The 17942-nt window shown below is 33.3% G+C and overlaps 1 protein-coding gene across 2 annotated transcripts in view; it reads left to right on the top strand.

Moving 5' to 3' along the window:
* Positions 1-17942, top strand: part of ste14 (isoprenylcysteine carboxylmethyltransferase ste14) — a 91932-nt gene that overhangs the window by 7981 nt on the left and 66009 nt on the right. For both annotated transcript variants that reach the window (XM_074185534.1, XM_074185535.1), the window contains exon 2: positions 8390-8651. In XM_074185534.1, coding sequence (XP_074041635.1) covers positions 8390-8651 — 262 coding nt within the window. The remainder of the gene's footprint in view (positions 1-8389; positions 8652-17942) is intronic.

The following is a 17942-nucleotide window of genomic DNA, read 5'->3' as shown; positions in this document are numbered from 1 at the left end:
AGCCCTACATGAATTATTTTTGAGGATCCGACTATGAATCATAAAATCTTTTCGTCATTTCGAACTAATGCTGAAAATTGATATTGTGAAAGGACCTTTACTAGAAAGACAAAATCTGATACCTGATTTCTCAATTTTTTATTCATAAAAATCATCTGATTTTCTGAACACCCTGCTCATGTTTTCGAAAAAATAAATTTTGAACAGAACATGACTATAAATCACAAAATAACCCATAGCTATCTTTATGCTGCTATTTTGAATTCTTGAAATTTGATGAAAAACTCATTATCTTCAACCTCAAAATACCAGTGTTATATACAGGGTGTTCCTTAAACACATGCTAATATTTAAGGAGGTAATTCTTAGACCCATTTTAAGGAGAAAACGTTCTATGGACGTATGTCCTAAACGCCTTAACTTTTGAGATACAGGGTGGCAAAGTTTTCAAAAATAATCAGTTTTTCAATAATAACTGAGATAATTTTGTAGACTTCTTTGGCATATTTGGTACATATGTTCCATGCCTCATGGCGCATTTTCTGATGTACAATTTTCTTAATTTTATCTGCCAGTGGCGTATGTACGAGTTTTGAAATGTATATTTTTGGCGAAAAAAATACTACGCCACTGATTTATCTTTAATTGAAAATTATTTTTAAAATCTCCATACATTTTTGAGCACATTCAATTTGTTGGGTTTTCTTTGTCCGACGCATGGTTTTCGCTCAAAAAATTAAAAATCGCTTTACTTAAGGATAAATTCCTTAAAAATCTGATGCGGTATCGTGCATCGACTGAAAGCAAACCAAGAGATCAGATTTGTTGCAAAATAATTGAGGATCTAAAAGGTATTTATTTGTTGTCAGATGCACTGTTCTCAATTAAAATTACGTCATAACGCAACACCGCTTAATAATTTCTGAAAATAAAAATTTAGTTATCCTGAAATAAATGACGTGTAGCAGAATTTATTTACTGCATCTCTTGGAAATATGGAGTTTGTCGATATGTGATTTCTTTCAAAGATTAAAAGCAGAAAAAAACAGCGTACCACCATAGCAATAAAAAACGAATTCTCTGTATGTACAAACGTCATTAGCTAATATTGATGTTGATTTAAAGTAAGGTGTTGGTGTTAAAATTTGTCACAGCGCGTTTTGATTAATTTTGAAGTGTTATTGAAGTTATTTTGGTAGTCCGCTGTTTTTCTGAATATCAGTAAATATGGTAAATTATACGAATGCGGAAATGGCGCAAATGCATTACGTATATGGCCTTGCCGATGATAATGCAACAGAAGCCAGGCGCATTTATCAGGAAAGATATCCTAATCGTGCCTTACCAGATAGCCGAACCTTTTCAAATATTCATCGTCGACTTGGGGAAACTGGTAGTTTCAAGAAAGGGACTCCGGAAGGTAGACCTCGTGTAGTAAGAACTCCTGAAATTGAGGAAGCGGTGCTGCAAGAAATTGAGGAACATCCTGAGACGAGTACGAGAAAGATCGCTAGAACTCTGGATATTTGTCATCAAATTGTTGGGCGTATTTTGGTTGATTTTTTGTTATACCCATACCATATTTCAAGAGTGCAGGCATTACTCCCCAGAGATTTTCCACAGCGTGTGAACTTCAGTCAGTGGTATCTATAAAGTGGTATCTAAATCCGCAGTTTGAGACACAAATTTTGTTCACAGACGAAGCAAATTTTTCTCGGAATGCCATTCAAAATTTCCATAACAATCATGTGTGGGCTGAAGAAAATCCCCATGCAATAACCGAAACCCATTTCCAACAACAATTTTCGGTTAATGTATGGGCAGGAATTATAGGTGATCATCTAGTAGGCCCATTTTTTCTACCAGGACGCCTTGATGGTCGTTTTTATTTACACTTTCTCGAAGAAGACTTACCTGGGTTATTGGAAGATGTGTCACTTTCGTTGAGGAATCGAATATGGTACATGCACGATGGCGCCCCTGCTCATTTCAGTGTAATTGTCCGAAACCTTTTAAACACAGTTTATCCTAATCGTTGGATAGGTCGCGGAGGACCTCAGCAATGGCCAGCAAGATCCCCCGATCTCAACAGTTTAGATTTTTTTCATGGGGTCACCTTAAAACTCTTGTGTATAAAACTCCCGTTAATACTTTAGAAGATTTAAGAGAGCGAATAGTTGCCTCGTGTGAAACTATACGAAATACGCCGGGAATATTTGAACGGGTGCGTAATTCCATGCGTAGAAGGGCGGAAGCATGCATACTAAGTGCAGATGGCCACTTCCAAAAATTTTTATAATCAGTTTTGGTATTATTATTAATTAACAAATTTGTGCTATTCGTTTAGACTTACTGTCACAAAATAAAATAAAACTCGTTTTTGTGAAAAATTTATTTTTTTGCAGATTATGTTTTCAAATATTATTAGGGAATTGGTAATGCGTTATGAAGCAATTTTCAGATTCTCATTCATTTTAGAATTGATCTAATTTCTTAATTTGCTTTCTGTCGATTTTTATTTTTTTGAGTGAAAATCATGCGTCGAACAAAGAAATACCAGGAAATCAAATTTTCTCAAAAATAAATGAGGATTTTAAAAATGATTTTATTTTGAAAAGAAAGCATTGGCGAAGTACTTTTTCCCCAAAAATATTCAATGCGAAACCCGTAGGGATGCCACTGTTTGAAAAAATACAAATTTGTGTACATCAGAAAATGTGCCTTGAGGCATGGAACATATGTACCAAATATGCCAAAGATGTCTACAAAATTATCTCAGTTATTATTAAAAAACTGATTATTTTTGAAAACTTTGCCACCCTGTATCTCAAAAGTTAAGGCGTTTAGGACATACGTCCATAGGAAGTTTTTTTCTTAAAATGGGTCTAAGAATTACCTCCTTAAATATTAGCATGTGTTTAAGGAACACCCTGTATAATTTGACAATTAATAACAAAACTCGTTTGCCATCTCGAATTTCTGAATTCCAACAGAAAAATAACTATCTTCGAACCTTAAAGCCAGTCTTCCATGGAGCCCGACCAGATATCACAAAACTAGTCCGCCCTCTTGAATTTCCTAAATTCACTAGAAAAAAATCACGCCTAGAGACTACAAAATACCAATTTTAAATCGAATCGGTCCATAATCACAATACTCGTCAGACATCTTGAAGCCGCCATCTTGAATTCATTAATTTTAACTAAAGATTCATAATGTGCGACCACGAAAACCTCATTGTACCAAATATGAATCGGATAACACAACTTGTCCGTCACCTTGAATTCATTAATTTTGACAATACATTTATACTCTACGAGCCCAAAAAAATCCACATACTAATTTCAAATCGATTCGGACCATAGTCACATATCTCGTTCGATATCTTGGAACCGTCATCTTGAATTCGTTAAGTTTGACAAAAGATTCATAATCTCTGACCCCGAAAACTTCCTTATAGCAAGTCAAATCGGGCCCTAATCACAAATCTCGTCCGCATCTTGAATTTATCAATTTTGATAAAAGATTAATAATTTTCAAATAATCTGCAATTTTCGTGCAAACTTTGAGATCAACACGAAAACGAACATGTTTTTATCTAAAATGTAATTTGGAAGAACGAACACGTCGGCGAATAAAGTTCGGCCCTGGAATGCCCCGGCCTGGTCAAGTTAGAATTAGGGAGGAGTTTGTATTTATTTCATCGGGCGAAATCGCACTGCCATCTGGCGGTATACGTTTTCGTAACTAATGGCTAAAGACACTTAAATTAATGTTACAGTATTGCCTCATCTAACAGTCAGGTAAATCTGATGGTAAAATATTATTTCAACAAGCTAGATAGAATACTATTAGGTATTCGTCCACCATCAATATTCATAATATTCTTATGTGTACTTATTTCTACACTCTTAGAGGCATCTAGATGCCTGTTGTTGTTAACTTGTCTAACTAATCTTAATGAACTAAAGTCTATGGAATGGTTTTGTTGCAAAATATGATGGGTAACTGCTGATTTTTCCAAAGAGTGCATCACGAGTACATATCTAGTCTACTCATAGTTCGTATTGTGCCTAGCAAAACTATAATTGACCGTTACATTCCATTTTTTAATGACAGAAGTCTTATGTTAATTTTTTTTTATATTTTTTCATATTTTTTGTGATTTGAAGTGTTATTTCACCATAATTGTATGCTAGTTGAGTTGTTTCTATATTTTACATTTCTGTCTTCTAAATTTTACTTTTGCTGACTTTGCCAATAAGAAAATCTTCTAAGACAAGACATAAAATTTCAATCATCAATTTTAATGTGAAAATAACTAGTGAAAACAAAATAAAAATGAAAAAATATGTTCAGGAGTCAAAAAACCAAGAATTAGGAGCTGATACTCAAAATCTCTTCAAAATATTCAGCCCGGCTGTAATAGATTTTGAAAGATGAAAGTATCTTTCGATAGAAAAAAAACATCTCAATATTATATTTTTCAAAACAGCATGCTCAATTCTTTCACAGTAGTGCAGAAATAATACAAAGATGATGAAAACAATAATTTTCATCATCTTTGTATTATTTCTTTTCCCAGTATGCCATTTCACAATAAACACATATACAGTGTGAGAGAAAAAAAAAGGTAAATGAAGAATACTATGAATACCAAAAATACACAAATATCGATTAATTGTTAATATATAATAATAATAATACGTAGTTTTTTCATAGTAGGTCAATAAGTTTGACCTGATTTTTGAAAGATTATGTGGATGAATCAAATATATCAATAACAACACTGTGGCTATTTACTAGCCTAAGCATTCTAATAACTGATTCATTTAATTAAGGCATAACCAGTACCATAGTAAGGAACTTGAAACAACTTCAACATACTGGTGTTTCTTGCGTTGTATTACACAGGGTCAGTTCATATAACTATTTATGACTTTATAAAGAAGTCTTAAGTCAACTCTAGTTCGGCGGTTCTCCAAAGTAGATAAATTTAAGAGTAGCAAAATATTGAAGCTTAAATGAACATGATCCCAGAAATTCGTTTTGTGTTTTCTCAATCCTAGATATTTCTATCAGATATCACACAATTACATTCCAAGACTGATTGTACATTATCCTAAAAGAATTTATAGAAAATGTGTCAGTAGGTTGTTGAACAAATTCCAATAGTTTCAGTAACTTAGATACAATGTGATCAATATGAACAGAAGGTTGGATATTCAATAACAGTTATTTATATTTATAATCTGGTCAGAAATGAGAGAGAATAATCGAAGAAAAATGGGGATTATCGTCAAGAACGGGATGCCACAGTATTCGAAGAATGGGTTAAAAACATACTTGTAAAACTTCCGCAGGGATCCGTAATAGCAATGGATAACGCAAGTTACCACAGTAGACGAGTCGAGAAGCTACCGACGTCATGTTGGAAGAAAGCAGATATTACTGAGTGGTTACAAATGAAAGCTGTTCCTTTTGAATCGACCATGTTAAAAGCGGAGTTCCTCAACTTGGCTAAACGTCATAAGTCAAAATTCGTCAGGCATGTCACCGATGAGATGGCGAAGACTAAAGGAATGTCGGTTCTTCGGTTTTCGCCTTATCAAATTGAATCCAATAGAGTTGGTTTGAGCTCAAGTTAAAGGATTCATCGCAAGGAATAATAAGACCTTCAAGCTGTGTAAAGTAAAGAAATACCTATACAGTGCTCTGGAAACAGTTGACAAAAAGCTTGGGAAAAATGTATCCACAAAACAATCAGAATCGAAGCAGAGATGTGGGATCTGGATGATCGCATAGACTCGTTATCAGAAAAAATTATTCCAGTTGTCATCAATCCTAATGAAATTGATTCATCCAGTGAAGAATCACTCAACGAATCCCTGTAGACTTTTTTCAGATTAAAATTATCGCAATGTCTTATTCGAAGTAAGTATTCCCATTAAATCTATAAAATTGTTTCTGAATCAACTATAAAATCCAATGAGGAATATGAATCTTCATTTCCAAACCAACAAGAATATATAAAGTGTATCTCTCAGTGCAGCCACACTTTTCTACTTCCTGAAAATGTCAAAGTCGAAGCCGAAACGTCGAACAACGCAAAATTTTTAAAGCGGTTCAACTTGAAGTCAGATGTTCAAATTTGTAACCGCAGAAATCTATTCTATTTGTATACTTATCTGGTGATGTTTCGAATACTTTATCCATCTTCATTATCATACCGACGATCAATTTGATATTATCAGTGTCAATGATAATAATAATATCAAATTTATTTACATCAAAAGACGAATCATAACTACAAATTATAATGTTTTGACTCACGATCGGAATGCCTCAGATGTTGGGTTATGCAACCGTGTTAGGAATCACACGTTAAAAGGTAAGACCTCGTTAGTCCTTAGCTCGCACAAGTTTCTCAAGTTCTGAGAGTTGTCGTTCGTATGAGGGCGGCAGCTGATTAACGGAAAAAAAGATTTTAATCAGATTTAAACAGAAATAGTTTGGATAAAGAAAACGTCACCAGATGATACATATTTCTTTTGATATACAAAATTTTTTAAATTCAAGTTAATGACAAATTTGATTTTTTTTCCAAAAAGCTGATTTATCAAATGCAGTAAATTTTTGCCCTGTGTACATTTGTATTTATTTGTAAATTAAATATTCTGATTATTTTATAGATCTGTAGAAGGTAACAATTCTAAATAATAAAAAACTATTTCAAATATAAATTGTCCTCAAAATAAAATATTTGAACAAAATTTGTTTTCACCATATTTTAATTATCTTCTCATCATACAGAATATATCAATGTAAAATTTATATTAATACCCCCAGTCCTACGCCTATCAATATTATCTTGAACGTAATATCAGAAAAAACATCAAGCGGATCTTTTAGCGGTATTTTTGCATTCTTTGCGGTGTTTTCGCGTTTTTGTTTCATATCCCTATTTTAATGGCTCGTTAGCCCGTTCCTCAAGGGATATAGAATTCACCCACAAAATCATTGACATATCTCATTGATTTTGTGGGTGAATTGCAGTGCTATTTGCTTGAAACGACTATGTTGCTTTCTTTGATGTTGCGACATGTTTGCATTCTTGAAATTCTTTTACTCTCAGACAATACTGAACGAACTATAAATGAAGCTTGTTCATATCACACCAAATTCTTGAGTCTGAGTTAGTTCTGTATCACAAAAGCTATCAACTACCCCGTAAAGTTTGTTATATTTATTCCGAAGAATACATTCCAAACACGATGTATTATGCATATATATAAAAAAAAAACTAATCAATGCAGTTTATTGTATGATTTTCACTATAAAAGGGTTTTACAAAAACCCTTTTATTTTGAATTAGTTTCTTAATATGGGTTTTCATCAAGTATCGGCCAGTTCTATTCAATTATGCATATATATGTTTGTAACTGATATCAAAGTAATTTCGTAATAGAAAACAAAAAATTATCTAAAAGATCAAATTTTTCTCACTCACAAGCAAGAATAATAACAGTCCACTCCTAAAGAAAAAATATACTGAACATTTTTAATGATATTTAGATATTTAGATATGAAGATATTTAGTATTAATTATAATAATGTTAACCCAACATCTGAGGCCTTCAGTTTTTTGATACACATTATACTACTACAATATACTAAGGTATTACCATTGAGAATAATCGGAACACACCAGACGATCGACAGAATTAGGCCCTCAAAGCCATAACTGATTCGTTTGGATGCAGAGGCTACTGATGTTCTTATAGAAGAGACTGGTATCTTCCATATCAATGCTACCATCTACAACACTGGTCAATTGCTTTTCGAATCAGATCAGCCTTGTGATTAGAAAAATTGAAAAACGGGTACACAAAACTTCTCTTCAATCCGTGTCCCTTATTCAATGTGTGAGCCAAAAAGCCTTTCACGTCCGCTAAACTACGACGTGATCATCAATCACAATTTGAGTCAAGTATGCCACTGTCCATCAAGAAGCATTGCTTTGATAATATAAGAACGCTGATGCCTGCTAAAAAGTCTTTAGTTTCATATGTGTCAACTTGATGTAAATTAAGAAGAAATTGGTATCTAAGCATATCAAGTGGGTTGCTTAGATGAGGGGATTTGTATTTGGTGTGTAATTGGATAGAATTTTGAAAGGTAAAACTTCATCAATCCTCAGCTCGCGCGAGTTTCAACTTTTTAGGGTTATCATGCATAGGTGTGACAGCTGATTGATTAAAAAACCTATATAAATTTAAATGTACATCTTCCACCTAATCCAAGTTATAGTTTGAATATCAATTTCAATTCTGTTGTGCTTTCATGAAATGACTATTACTATCACTTATTACAGTGTTTTTTTTTTCAGATTGCTCTGAGGGCTGCCTTTTTGGGATCTATTTTTGCGCTAGGAATTTGCGTGAAGTTCTTCACCCCACCTCAATGGCAAATATTTGGTGCTTACATGTGTGTGATGGCATTCTTCCACTTTAGTGAATTTATGGTAATTGCCATTATTCAGCCAAAGCAGGTATCGACTAGTTCATTTGTTATTAATCACAGCCCTCAGTACATCATTGCTGCTATGAGTTCCTGGATAGAATTTCTTATTGAATGCTATATATTCCCAGGTAATATATTGTAATTCTTTTGAAAATTTGTTGTTCTTATATAATCTGGTTTTGGTATAAACTGTAGACGCATGCAAGCATTTTGTAATGTGGAAATGTTTCTAACAGTTAATGTACAACAAGACCATAACAAGTTTCAAGCAATATTTGTTCAGAGTTGGATACCTCTGGATAAACAGAAAAATTTAAATTAGGTGTCGCTTGCGAAGGAAAAAATGTGGTAACGAGGATCTAGCATTTCAACGTGCGATCCCCTACTCTAAGGCCGCGCGCTCAGTTTGCACACGAATTCGTGTCGTACCTAACCGTACAAACGTGGTCGTACGAATTAAGTGCTCACACTACATACGTTTTTCTCCGTCATATGCACGTCAAATAGGTAGTGTATTGGTGATATTGCATTCGTAAAGTCCTTTTTGGTTGGAGTGTCAGTCAAGTAAGTGATAACTTGGATCACTCTGATCCCACAAACGTTTATTGGAGTAAACTATATTCAATAAATTTTTTCTACATCCACGATGATAAAAACTTACAAATAAGTTTTAAAATCCCAACAAGACCGGATTGGTTTCGTACGTTGGAACTACACGTACGAATATATACGACTGACTCGCGCGCAATGTGAGTGTTCCCATAGCACTTTTCAGGTCGGGTGCTACGCGATGTTTTTGAGCGAGATAATTTAATTACAGTAGGGTTGCCAAAAATCAAAACACCACTAACATGCCCAACTAGGTCAGTGATTTGCACTAAATCGTGGGTGCAAGTAATTTAAGAAAAAAAAAAAGATTTTTAACAAAAAGGGGAAGCGCCACCAATTTTTTTTGGCCAGTTAAAATTGCCAATTCCTCACTTCAATTACTAGATTACCACTACCATAATACAGTTGATAAAATTCGCTAATATGTGAGGCCACGTAAAAGCTTTCACCACTCATCTCAATGAGGTAACTTGTACATTTTAATATAGGAAATAAATAAACACCGGTAAGTTTCTTTATTCAATTAACTTAGTCTAGCTGTTTTTTGGGTGCGCCTTCGTAAGCTGCCAGGGGATGAATACTGATCCGTATCGGTGGATCCGTACATCCGTATCGGAATCCGTTAATATTCCCAGTGGTAATTATTAGTAAAGATAAAGTCCAGGAAACTTCTTCTTGAGAATGAACTGGCAATCGTTTTCAATTTCCCAAATTAAAGCTGATGCAGATACGTCTTTCTCAGGGATAATTTGAAGAAAAATATTCTCATGACAATATTCTCGTAATCAAAAAGTAAGAAAAATAAGGACAAACTTCATTACGAGTTCCATAGCTGAGTTGAACAAGGCTGTTTGAAAATATTGTACTAACCTCCTAATAATCGAGGGTGTCTCCAACAACAAAAATTGAGTGAAAATACTGACTATTTGCCCTTTTCAAAATATCCTGCTTTTCCAGCGGTGGTTTCCAATACTGTTTCAAAGTACTACAAACTTCACAATATCAAAAAGGAACCACAGTTGGCTGAAAATTCGAAAATTCCTTCTAGGTATTTAACGAGCGAAATAATTCAACCAGGCAATCACTTCATTCAGCAATTCACTGTCGAAAAATACGTTGCCGCAAAATTTCCGTCCTTATCATAATGTACTTGTGTGTGAGGAAAAAAAAAAGAACGAAACCTCTTTACAGAATTAGTTGGTGTCATAGGCGGGTTGGAAAGGTTTTAAATATACATAAATGCGCATATTGAAATGAATAAACTATCCGATTATTAAAAGTATAAATAATATGTTTAATTTATGACAAAACAAAATCGTACCGTAACAATCCCCCCTTCACTCTCTTGAGAAAATTTCATTGAGATATTTTCTCCATATAACCTACAGAAGGAAGAAGATAATGACTTGAGGAAATAAAGTTATTAATAAGAATAAAGTGACTACACACAGTAATGACATCTTTTAAACGACTATTAGTTCCTATTCCATCTGACTCTTCTGGAGGATGAGATTTTAAATCCTAACTGTTTTTTGTTTAGGTATGTCACAAACTACAAAAAATATTTAATAATAAAAAAATATGTTAGTATATGAAAAATTCGATATTTACATATATAAAATCAGTCACATTTATACCTACATATATGAGCAGTTATCACAAAATATGTAGTCCACACTCTTGACATGCAAAAATATTAGTATTTAGACCCATGAATGAAAAAAGATTTCATTTATATCATATAGTGGATTCAGCAGCATTGATTGTTTTAGTTGGTATTTAAATTTTTTAGTTGTGTAATACTTCCATTCCACTGGTATTTGGTTGTACAGTTTCATTGGCAAATATTCAGTTTGTATTTTTGTTTTTTCCTTATTCACTTTTGACATTCTATATTGATTTTTATTTCATGTATCATGTCCATGAAGATCTGTTCCCGAAATATATTTATCTTTATTTTGATGTATCCATAGAATTGCCTCCATTATATATATACAAGGTAATGTCATTTTCATTTCAATAAAAATTGGCTTGGCGTGAGCTCTGTTGCCCAAATTGGCCATGGTTCTTATAATCTTCTTTTGGCTCACCAATAGTTGACGACAAGCCGGGTTTGTTCCCCACAATAGAACCCCATATACAAGATGGCAATGTACCATGCCATAGTAAACAGTCTTCAATACTTCACTAGATAGTACTTCCCTGAGATTTCTCAAAACAAATATAGCCTTGGATAGCTTTTTTTGAGTTTCATTCATATGTATTTTCCAATTCAGTTGAGCATCAACATGAAAACCCAATAGCTTAACTGTTGTTTCATCGTCAAGCTCTTGCCTATTTTTCGTGAAAGTGATGTTCTTTGTTTTATTTTTGTTTAGGGACATAACGTTTGAATTTGAAAAGTTTTCCATTTTCAATAATGTTTCCTCTGACTTACGTTCTATCGCGCTTAAGTTTTTGTCCTGTAACAAAAGAGTAGAGTCATCTGCATACATAAAAACATCAGCAGTATCAATAAATGTTGGTAAGTCGTTTATGTAAATGATGAATAATAGGGGGGACCTAGCACTGAGCCCTGAGGCACCCTATGTTTGATACCTTATTATTTAGTGATACATATGAGGGGTTCAAAGCTGAAGTGGACCAAGTCCATAATAGCAATGTTTTTTTATAGATCCTGCATGATACTCTTCAAAGGTCATTATTTTCAGTGCAGTAATGAAGCAAGTCCTTACTAAGTTTTTTAGGCTATAGATGAAGCGGATGTATTTCTCCTGAGAATTATGTTGCATATAGTTCAGAGCATTAGTGAACCAAGTCCAAGTTACATTGTTCACGCTTTTTTGTGTGAGAATATGAGTGTTATGGTGAATACCAATGAAGATGATGGTAAGTTATTGACTTTTAATATCATATGACTTGATGAAATGAAACCAGGAAGTTGATACTATAAATTCTCAGCGTCAAATTCACGCAATTCTATGTAATTTTTGTATTCAGTCTTTGTTCCAGCTAAATGTTTCAATTCTGATTATAACTGTGGATGTCGCAAGCAGTGCAGGACAAAAATCAATATTGGAGATTTTTCAACATTTTTCGAATCATTTTACAAACTAGCAGATTATAGCAAACAGAACATTTTTCTGCGGGGTTTAGTGAAAATGTCCACAGTAAGAAAAAAGCGTCCAAGAGATGGTTCTGGAACAAAAAAATCCTCATCGTTTGAATATACTATCCGTTTGAAAGAAGCCAACATCAATGTGTGCAAAAATTTTTTTTTGGGTACACTCCAAATTAGTTGGGGACGCCTTTATAGATGTCTAGTTAAAGAAGAACTTTTTGCAGTAATGGATAATCGTGGTAAAAATATTCCCCCAAACAAAATAGATGATTCTGATGCATATCAAATCTTTCCCTTCTTGCCAAAGTCATTACAGCCGGAAAGATAATGAGCAAAAAAAATACCTTAATCCAGAATTGAATCTTCGAAAGATGTATGACCTTTATGTTCAAGGATGATCTAAATCAAATAAACAACCTGTCAAAGAAAAATTCTACTAGAAAGTGTTTTTCACAAAATCCAATCTCCACTTCAAAATTCCCAGCAAAGAAACATGCTGTTTGTGAGATGAGTTACACCTAAAGATTCGTAGTGAAACTGATGGAAAGAAGAAGAAGGAACTAGAAATACAAAAAAATTGCATTTAGCTCGTTCTGATCAGGCCAGAGACACTTTGAGAAGAGATCAGCAAAATGCTTCTGATGAATGTTATGTCTGCACATTCGACTCACAGAAGGCACTTCCTTTTCCGAAGCTTTTTACATCAGTCATATTACAAACGCAACTTGTATATTCATAATTTTGGCATACATTCTTTCAATTTGGATACAGGCTTCATGCATGTTTGGAATGAGACACAAGAAGGACGTGGATCTCAGGATGTAGCTTCGTGTATTCTCAAACACCTCAAAGAACATGCTGGTACCTTCAAGAAAATTATTTTGTTTTCAAATTCCTGCACAGGGCAGAATCGTAATATTAAGATGTCTCTCAGTTTACTGAAACTTGTGCAGGATCCTCGTATAGCTGCAGAAACAATAGATTTAAAATTCTTGGTATCTGGTCACTCATTTCTGTCAAATGATTCAGAATTTGGAGTAATAGAATCATCCAGCAAGAAACGGCACAATATTTTTGTCCCGCAAGATTGGTTCGATATTATAAAAAATTCTAAGAGGAAGTAACCACGCTATGTAGTTATTGAAATAAAGATGAATGATTTCCTTAGTACTAAAGCACTAGAAGAAGCCGTACTCAATAGAAAAACAGGCACTGACGGTTTTGCTGTGAACTGGTTGAAAATTCGGTGGCTTCGTTTTGAAAGAGGACAATAATTTTCAATAGGATTCAAGGATACTTTCAATGATTTAGTGGATTTCCATGAAATAAATGTCAAGAAAACTAGTGGCCCAGGAAGACATCTGGAGACTCTGAAGAATGTCCAACAAAAATCCCTTTATAATACTCGGAGGCCTGTTACTTCAGCTAAAAAAAATTACATGATCAGTCTGTTCTCTTACATTCCTCCAGTGTACTACAACTACTTTCAAAATCTACCATTGGAAACTTCCACCCGAGCTACTCAACTGCAACCTAAAATTGCTGATGACGAATTGGTGTATGAATGAATGATTTATTGGTAGAAAGATCCTAATACACAAACATAATATACATAATATTTCATGTTATATAGACACACATAGTAAGGATATAATACATATATACATATAGGTACACATGAATATATAATATATACCGAGTCACTTACTATCTATTCTATTGTGATACCTTTCATATAATCAGTCAAATCTTTTTTGAATTGAAACAGGTTTTTATTATTCTTCATATTTTGGGGAAGTTTGTTATATTCAATGAGGCCTTTATATAATAAAATTTTCATGGAGTTTGATAAATTAAATCGTGGCAGGTGAAAATTGTCATTTTGTCTAGTAGTGTAATTGTGAGTGGAATTTCTATAAATGATAAATTCTTCGAAATAAGAAGGTAGCATATGATTGGTTATCTTAAAAATCAACTTATCAATATCTAATGCTAGTCAACAGCATGTGAGAGATAATTTGTGCAATGTTATTCATATTACGCAAAAAAATGGGGAGGAAGAAAGTGCTTGTGTACAAGAAAGAACATTAGGTAATAATAATAAAATGAATATAAAAACCACCTCAAAGCAATGTCTAAATTTATTACATCTTAATATCCAATCTATTCGTAATAAGGTGCTGGAACTGAACGTACTTCTTAAAGAAAAAAAATATCAAATTGCATGCGTAAATGAACACCGGCTATCAACAGGGGAAATTGAGTCTTTAATAATTGAAGGCTATCAATTAGTATCATCTTTTTGCAGGTGTGAAAGAAAACATGGTGGGGTAGGTATACTAGTAAGTGAAAATCTAAAATGTTCACCTATTCCAAATTTGGAAAATGGCTCTGTTGAGATACATTGTGAAATGTCAGGGATTGAATTTCAAAACACTCAAATCATTACAGTATATAGATCCCCCTTGGGAGATTTTAACATTTTCATTGGAAAAATCACCTTATTACTTGGAAACTTAGATATTAAAAAAAATATTGTAATAACGGGAGACTTTAATGTAAATTTCAACAAGGGCGACCAAAGAGCCCTTCAATTATGCAATCTATTTGAATCATTCGGCTTAAAACAAACAATAAAGGAGAACACCAGAAATAACTCCTGCCTTGATAACATTTTTACTAATCTGAACGATTCAAAATTTTGTGCATCAATATTTAACTCCAATCTCTCAGATCACTTGGGAATTAGCTTAAGTTTTGAGCATACAATTAAAAAAAGTATTAGTAACAAGCGAGTAAACTACAGACCGATCACGAACTATGGCCTAACTCTGTTATACAATCACATTGAAACCATATGTTGGTCATTTCTAGATGACACTAGTCTAGATGTCGACACAAAATTCCAAAATTTTATCGACATATTAACCACTGGCATTGAAATGTCATTTCCTATTAAGTCAAAATCAGTAAATAGTTTTAAAAAAAAGGGCCAGGTGGATTGGTTCGATGAGAATCTTAAACAAATGAGAGAAAATATTGATTTTCTCAGTAATGTCCACAAAAAAAATCCAAACCTTGTAACTAATAAGGAATTAAAAGCCTTCAGGAACCAGTATAAAAAGGCACTTTCAGATAGTAAGCGAAAACAAATGACCGTTATGTAAGAAATAGTAGTAACAGTCAATCAGCTATGTGGGACATTATAAAAAATAACAATCCAGTTTTTAACATATCTGAAACTGCAAACATCAATGCGGCCAACTTCAACGATTTCTTTGTCAGTATTGCAGATAATATAGTGAATGCGTTACCTAAAGCTGATAAAAGCCCAGTAGATTATATTGATATCGATGCCATAAACAGATCTAGTGTCAAATTTGAGTTCAAGAAAGTAACTTTTAACCAAATAAGATCAATAGTAAGTAATTTAAAAAATAGCAAAAGCAAAGATCCATATGATATAACTGTGAAAATCATAAAAACTCTTCTTAACATTATAATTGTACCTCTCACCAATTTAATAAATCTATGTATACATTGTCAAGTATTTCCTAAATGCCTTAAAATTGCAAAAGTTATTCCTATCTTCAAAAAGGGTTCAATTGATGATATAAATAATTATAGACCTATTTCCTTGGTTCCTGTTCTTGCAAAAATACTAGAAGCTGCTTTAAAAATCCAAATTACACAGTATTTTGAAGAGAATATGCTGTTTTCTCCATGTCAGTATGGCTTCAGAAACAATAGGTCCACCTCGTTGGCAATAAATAATCTTACACAAATAGTGTTAAACGGATATGAAGAAAACATATACACTCAGGCATCATTCTTAGACCTGACAAAAGCTTTTGATTGTGTGTCTCACGATATCTTACTGAAAAAACTCGAAGCTTATAAGTTTGAGAATAACAGTCTAACACTAATAAAGTCTTACCTTTCAGACAGATTACAGTATGTAAATTATAATATGAGCACCTCGGAGCGGCAGTTGGTAAGACATGGGGTGCCGCAAGGCTCCGTACTAGGACCCATTCTCTTCTTAATTTACATCAATGACCTGCCAAACTGCTGTCTGAATGCTGAATCCATTCTATTTGCAGATGATACAACTGAGCTTATACAACGCCAATCTTTAGAAGTAATTCAACGTGATATGCATAACACACTTTCACAAGTAAAGCTCTGGTTTGAGACAAATGCTCTGAGCGTAAATGAAAGTAAGACTCAGATGCTAATATTTACGCTACGAAAATTACCTGACAGCTATTTTAATTCTGAACCAGTTAAATTCCTAGGCGTTTATATTGATCCGGTACTGACATGGGAAAAGCATATTGCATACCTCTCGGGTAAACTTTCAAGAACTATCTATCTAATAAGGAATCTAGTAAATAGTGTATCTCATAATGTATTAATGACAGCTTACTATAGTTTTTTTCACTCAGCTATGTCATATGCTATACTAAATTGGGGCCACTCAACCCACGCATCCAAAGCATTTAGTTTACAGCGAAAATGCATCAGAATTATAGCCCACATAGGTTACCGGGAATGTTGTCGTCAAAAGTTTATGGAACTATGTATACTTACCTTGCCATGTGTATACATATTGGAATGTCTATTGTATATGAAACAAAATCAAAACATGTATAGTAGACATTGCGATTTACACAACTATTCTACTCGAAACAGTCAAAGAATTGTACAAAACTATTTGCGACTCTCCCGTACTAGAGACGGAACTAGCTATCATTGCATAAATATGTACAATGTCCTTCCAGAAGAAGTAAAAAACTTACCTTTCACACAGTTTAAGAACAAAATAAAACTATACCTAAAAAGAAAAGCGTTCTATAGCACTGAGGAGTACCTTCAAAATAACTTTAGGGACATGCATTAAATCATTTAATTCTTTTTAACAATGTCTGTGCATCATTTTTTTTTTATATCTGTAAGTGCTAGTTGTCAAGTATACTGTTTATATGCATTTATTGTAAATTTTTATCTAATAACGTATTTTTTTTTTCTTTTCGACTTGTGTAAATACTGGTGTATGTTAGCACCAATAAATGATTATTATTATTATTATTATTATTAAATAAGTATCATTGCTGACCTGTAATATCTTTCACGAATAGACATCCACTGTAATGCACTGAGCATAAAGCATATACTTGCATAACGATTACATCCAAGAACCACCCTCATTCCTCTGTTCTGTAACTTTTGCAGAGACATAATTTTATTTTGGTCAAAACTGTATAACAGCGTACTGCAATAATCAAAATGGGGCTGTATTATTGTATTATATACGGTTATTTTCGCATTTGTAGAAAGGTGTTTCGAAATTCTAGTGAAGAAATATAGTTTTTTTGAAATCTTTTTAGTCATATAGTTATAGTGTGCACCAAAAGACATACTGTTGTCCAACATAAAACCTAAATATTTGAATTCTTTCACAAATTCAAGTTTCTGACCATCAGCATACAGGGAAAGAGTATTTATATTTATTTGTTTATATTTGTAAGAGGTTGTTAGAATCATAGCTTTCGTTTTTGAAGTATTTAATTTCATTTTATTTGCCGAAAAATAATTCTCAATTTGATTTAGAGATGAGTTCATCTTTTCTATAGCTACTTTCAGGTCTTTATGTGCTATAGATAGTAACGTGTCGTCAGCAAATAAG

The sequence above is a fragment of the Leptinotarsa decemlineata genome, unplaced genomic scaffold (assembly GCF_025532065.1).
Source record: "Leptinotarsa decemlineata unplaced genomic scaffold, Ldec_3_MD MMD2_tig00026375_RagTag_RagTag, whole genome shotgun sequence".
Lineage (NCBI taxonomy): Eukaryota > Metazoa > Arthropoda > Insecta > Coleoptera > Chrysomelidae > Leptinotarsa > Leptinotarsa decemlineata.
This window is presented reverse-complemented; position numbering and strand designations above follow the sequence as displayed.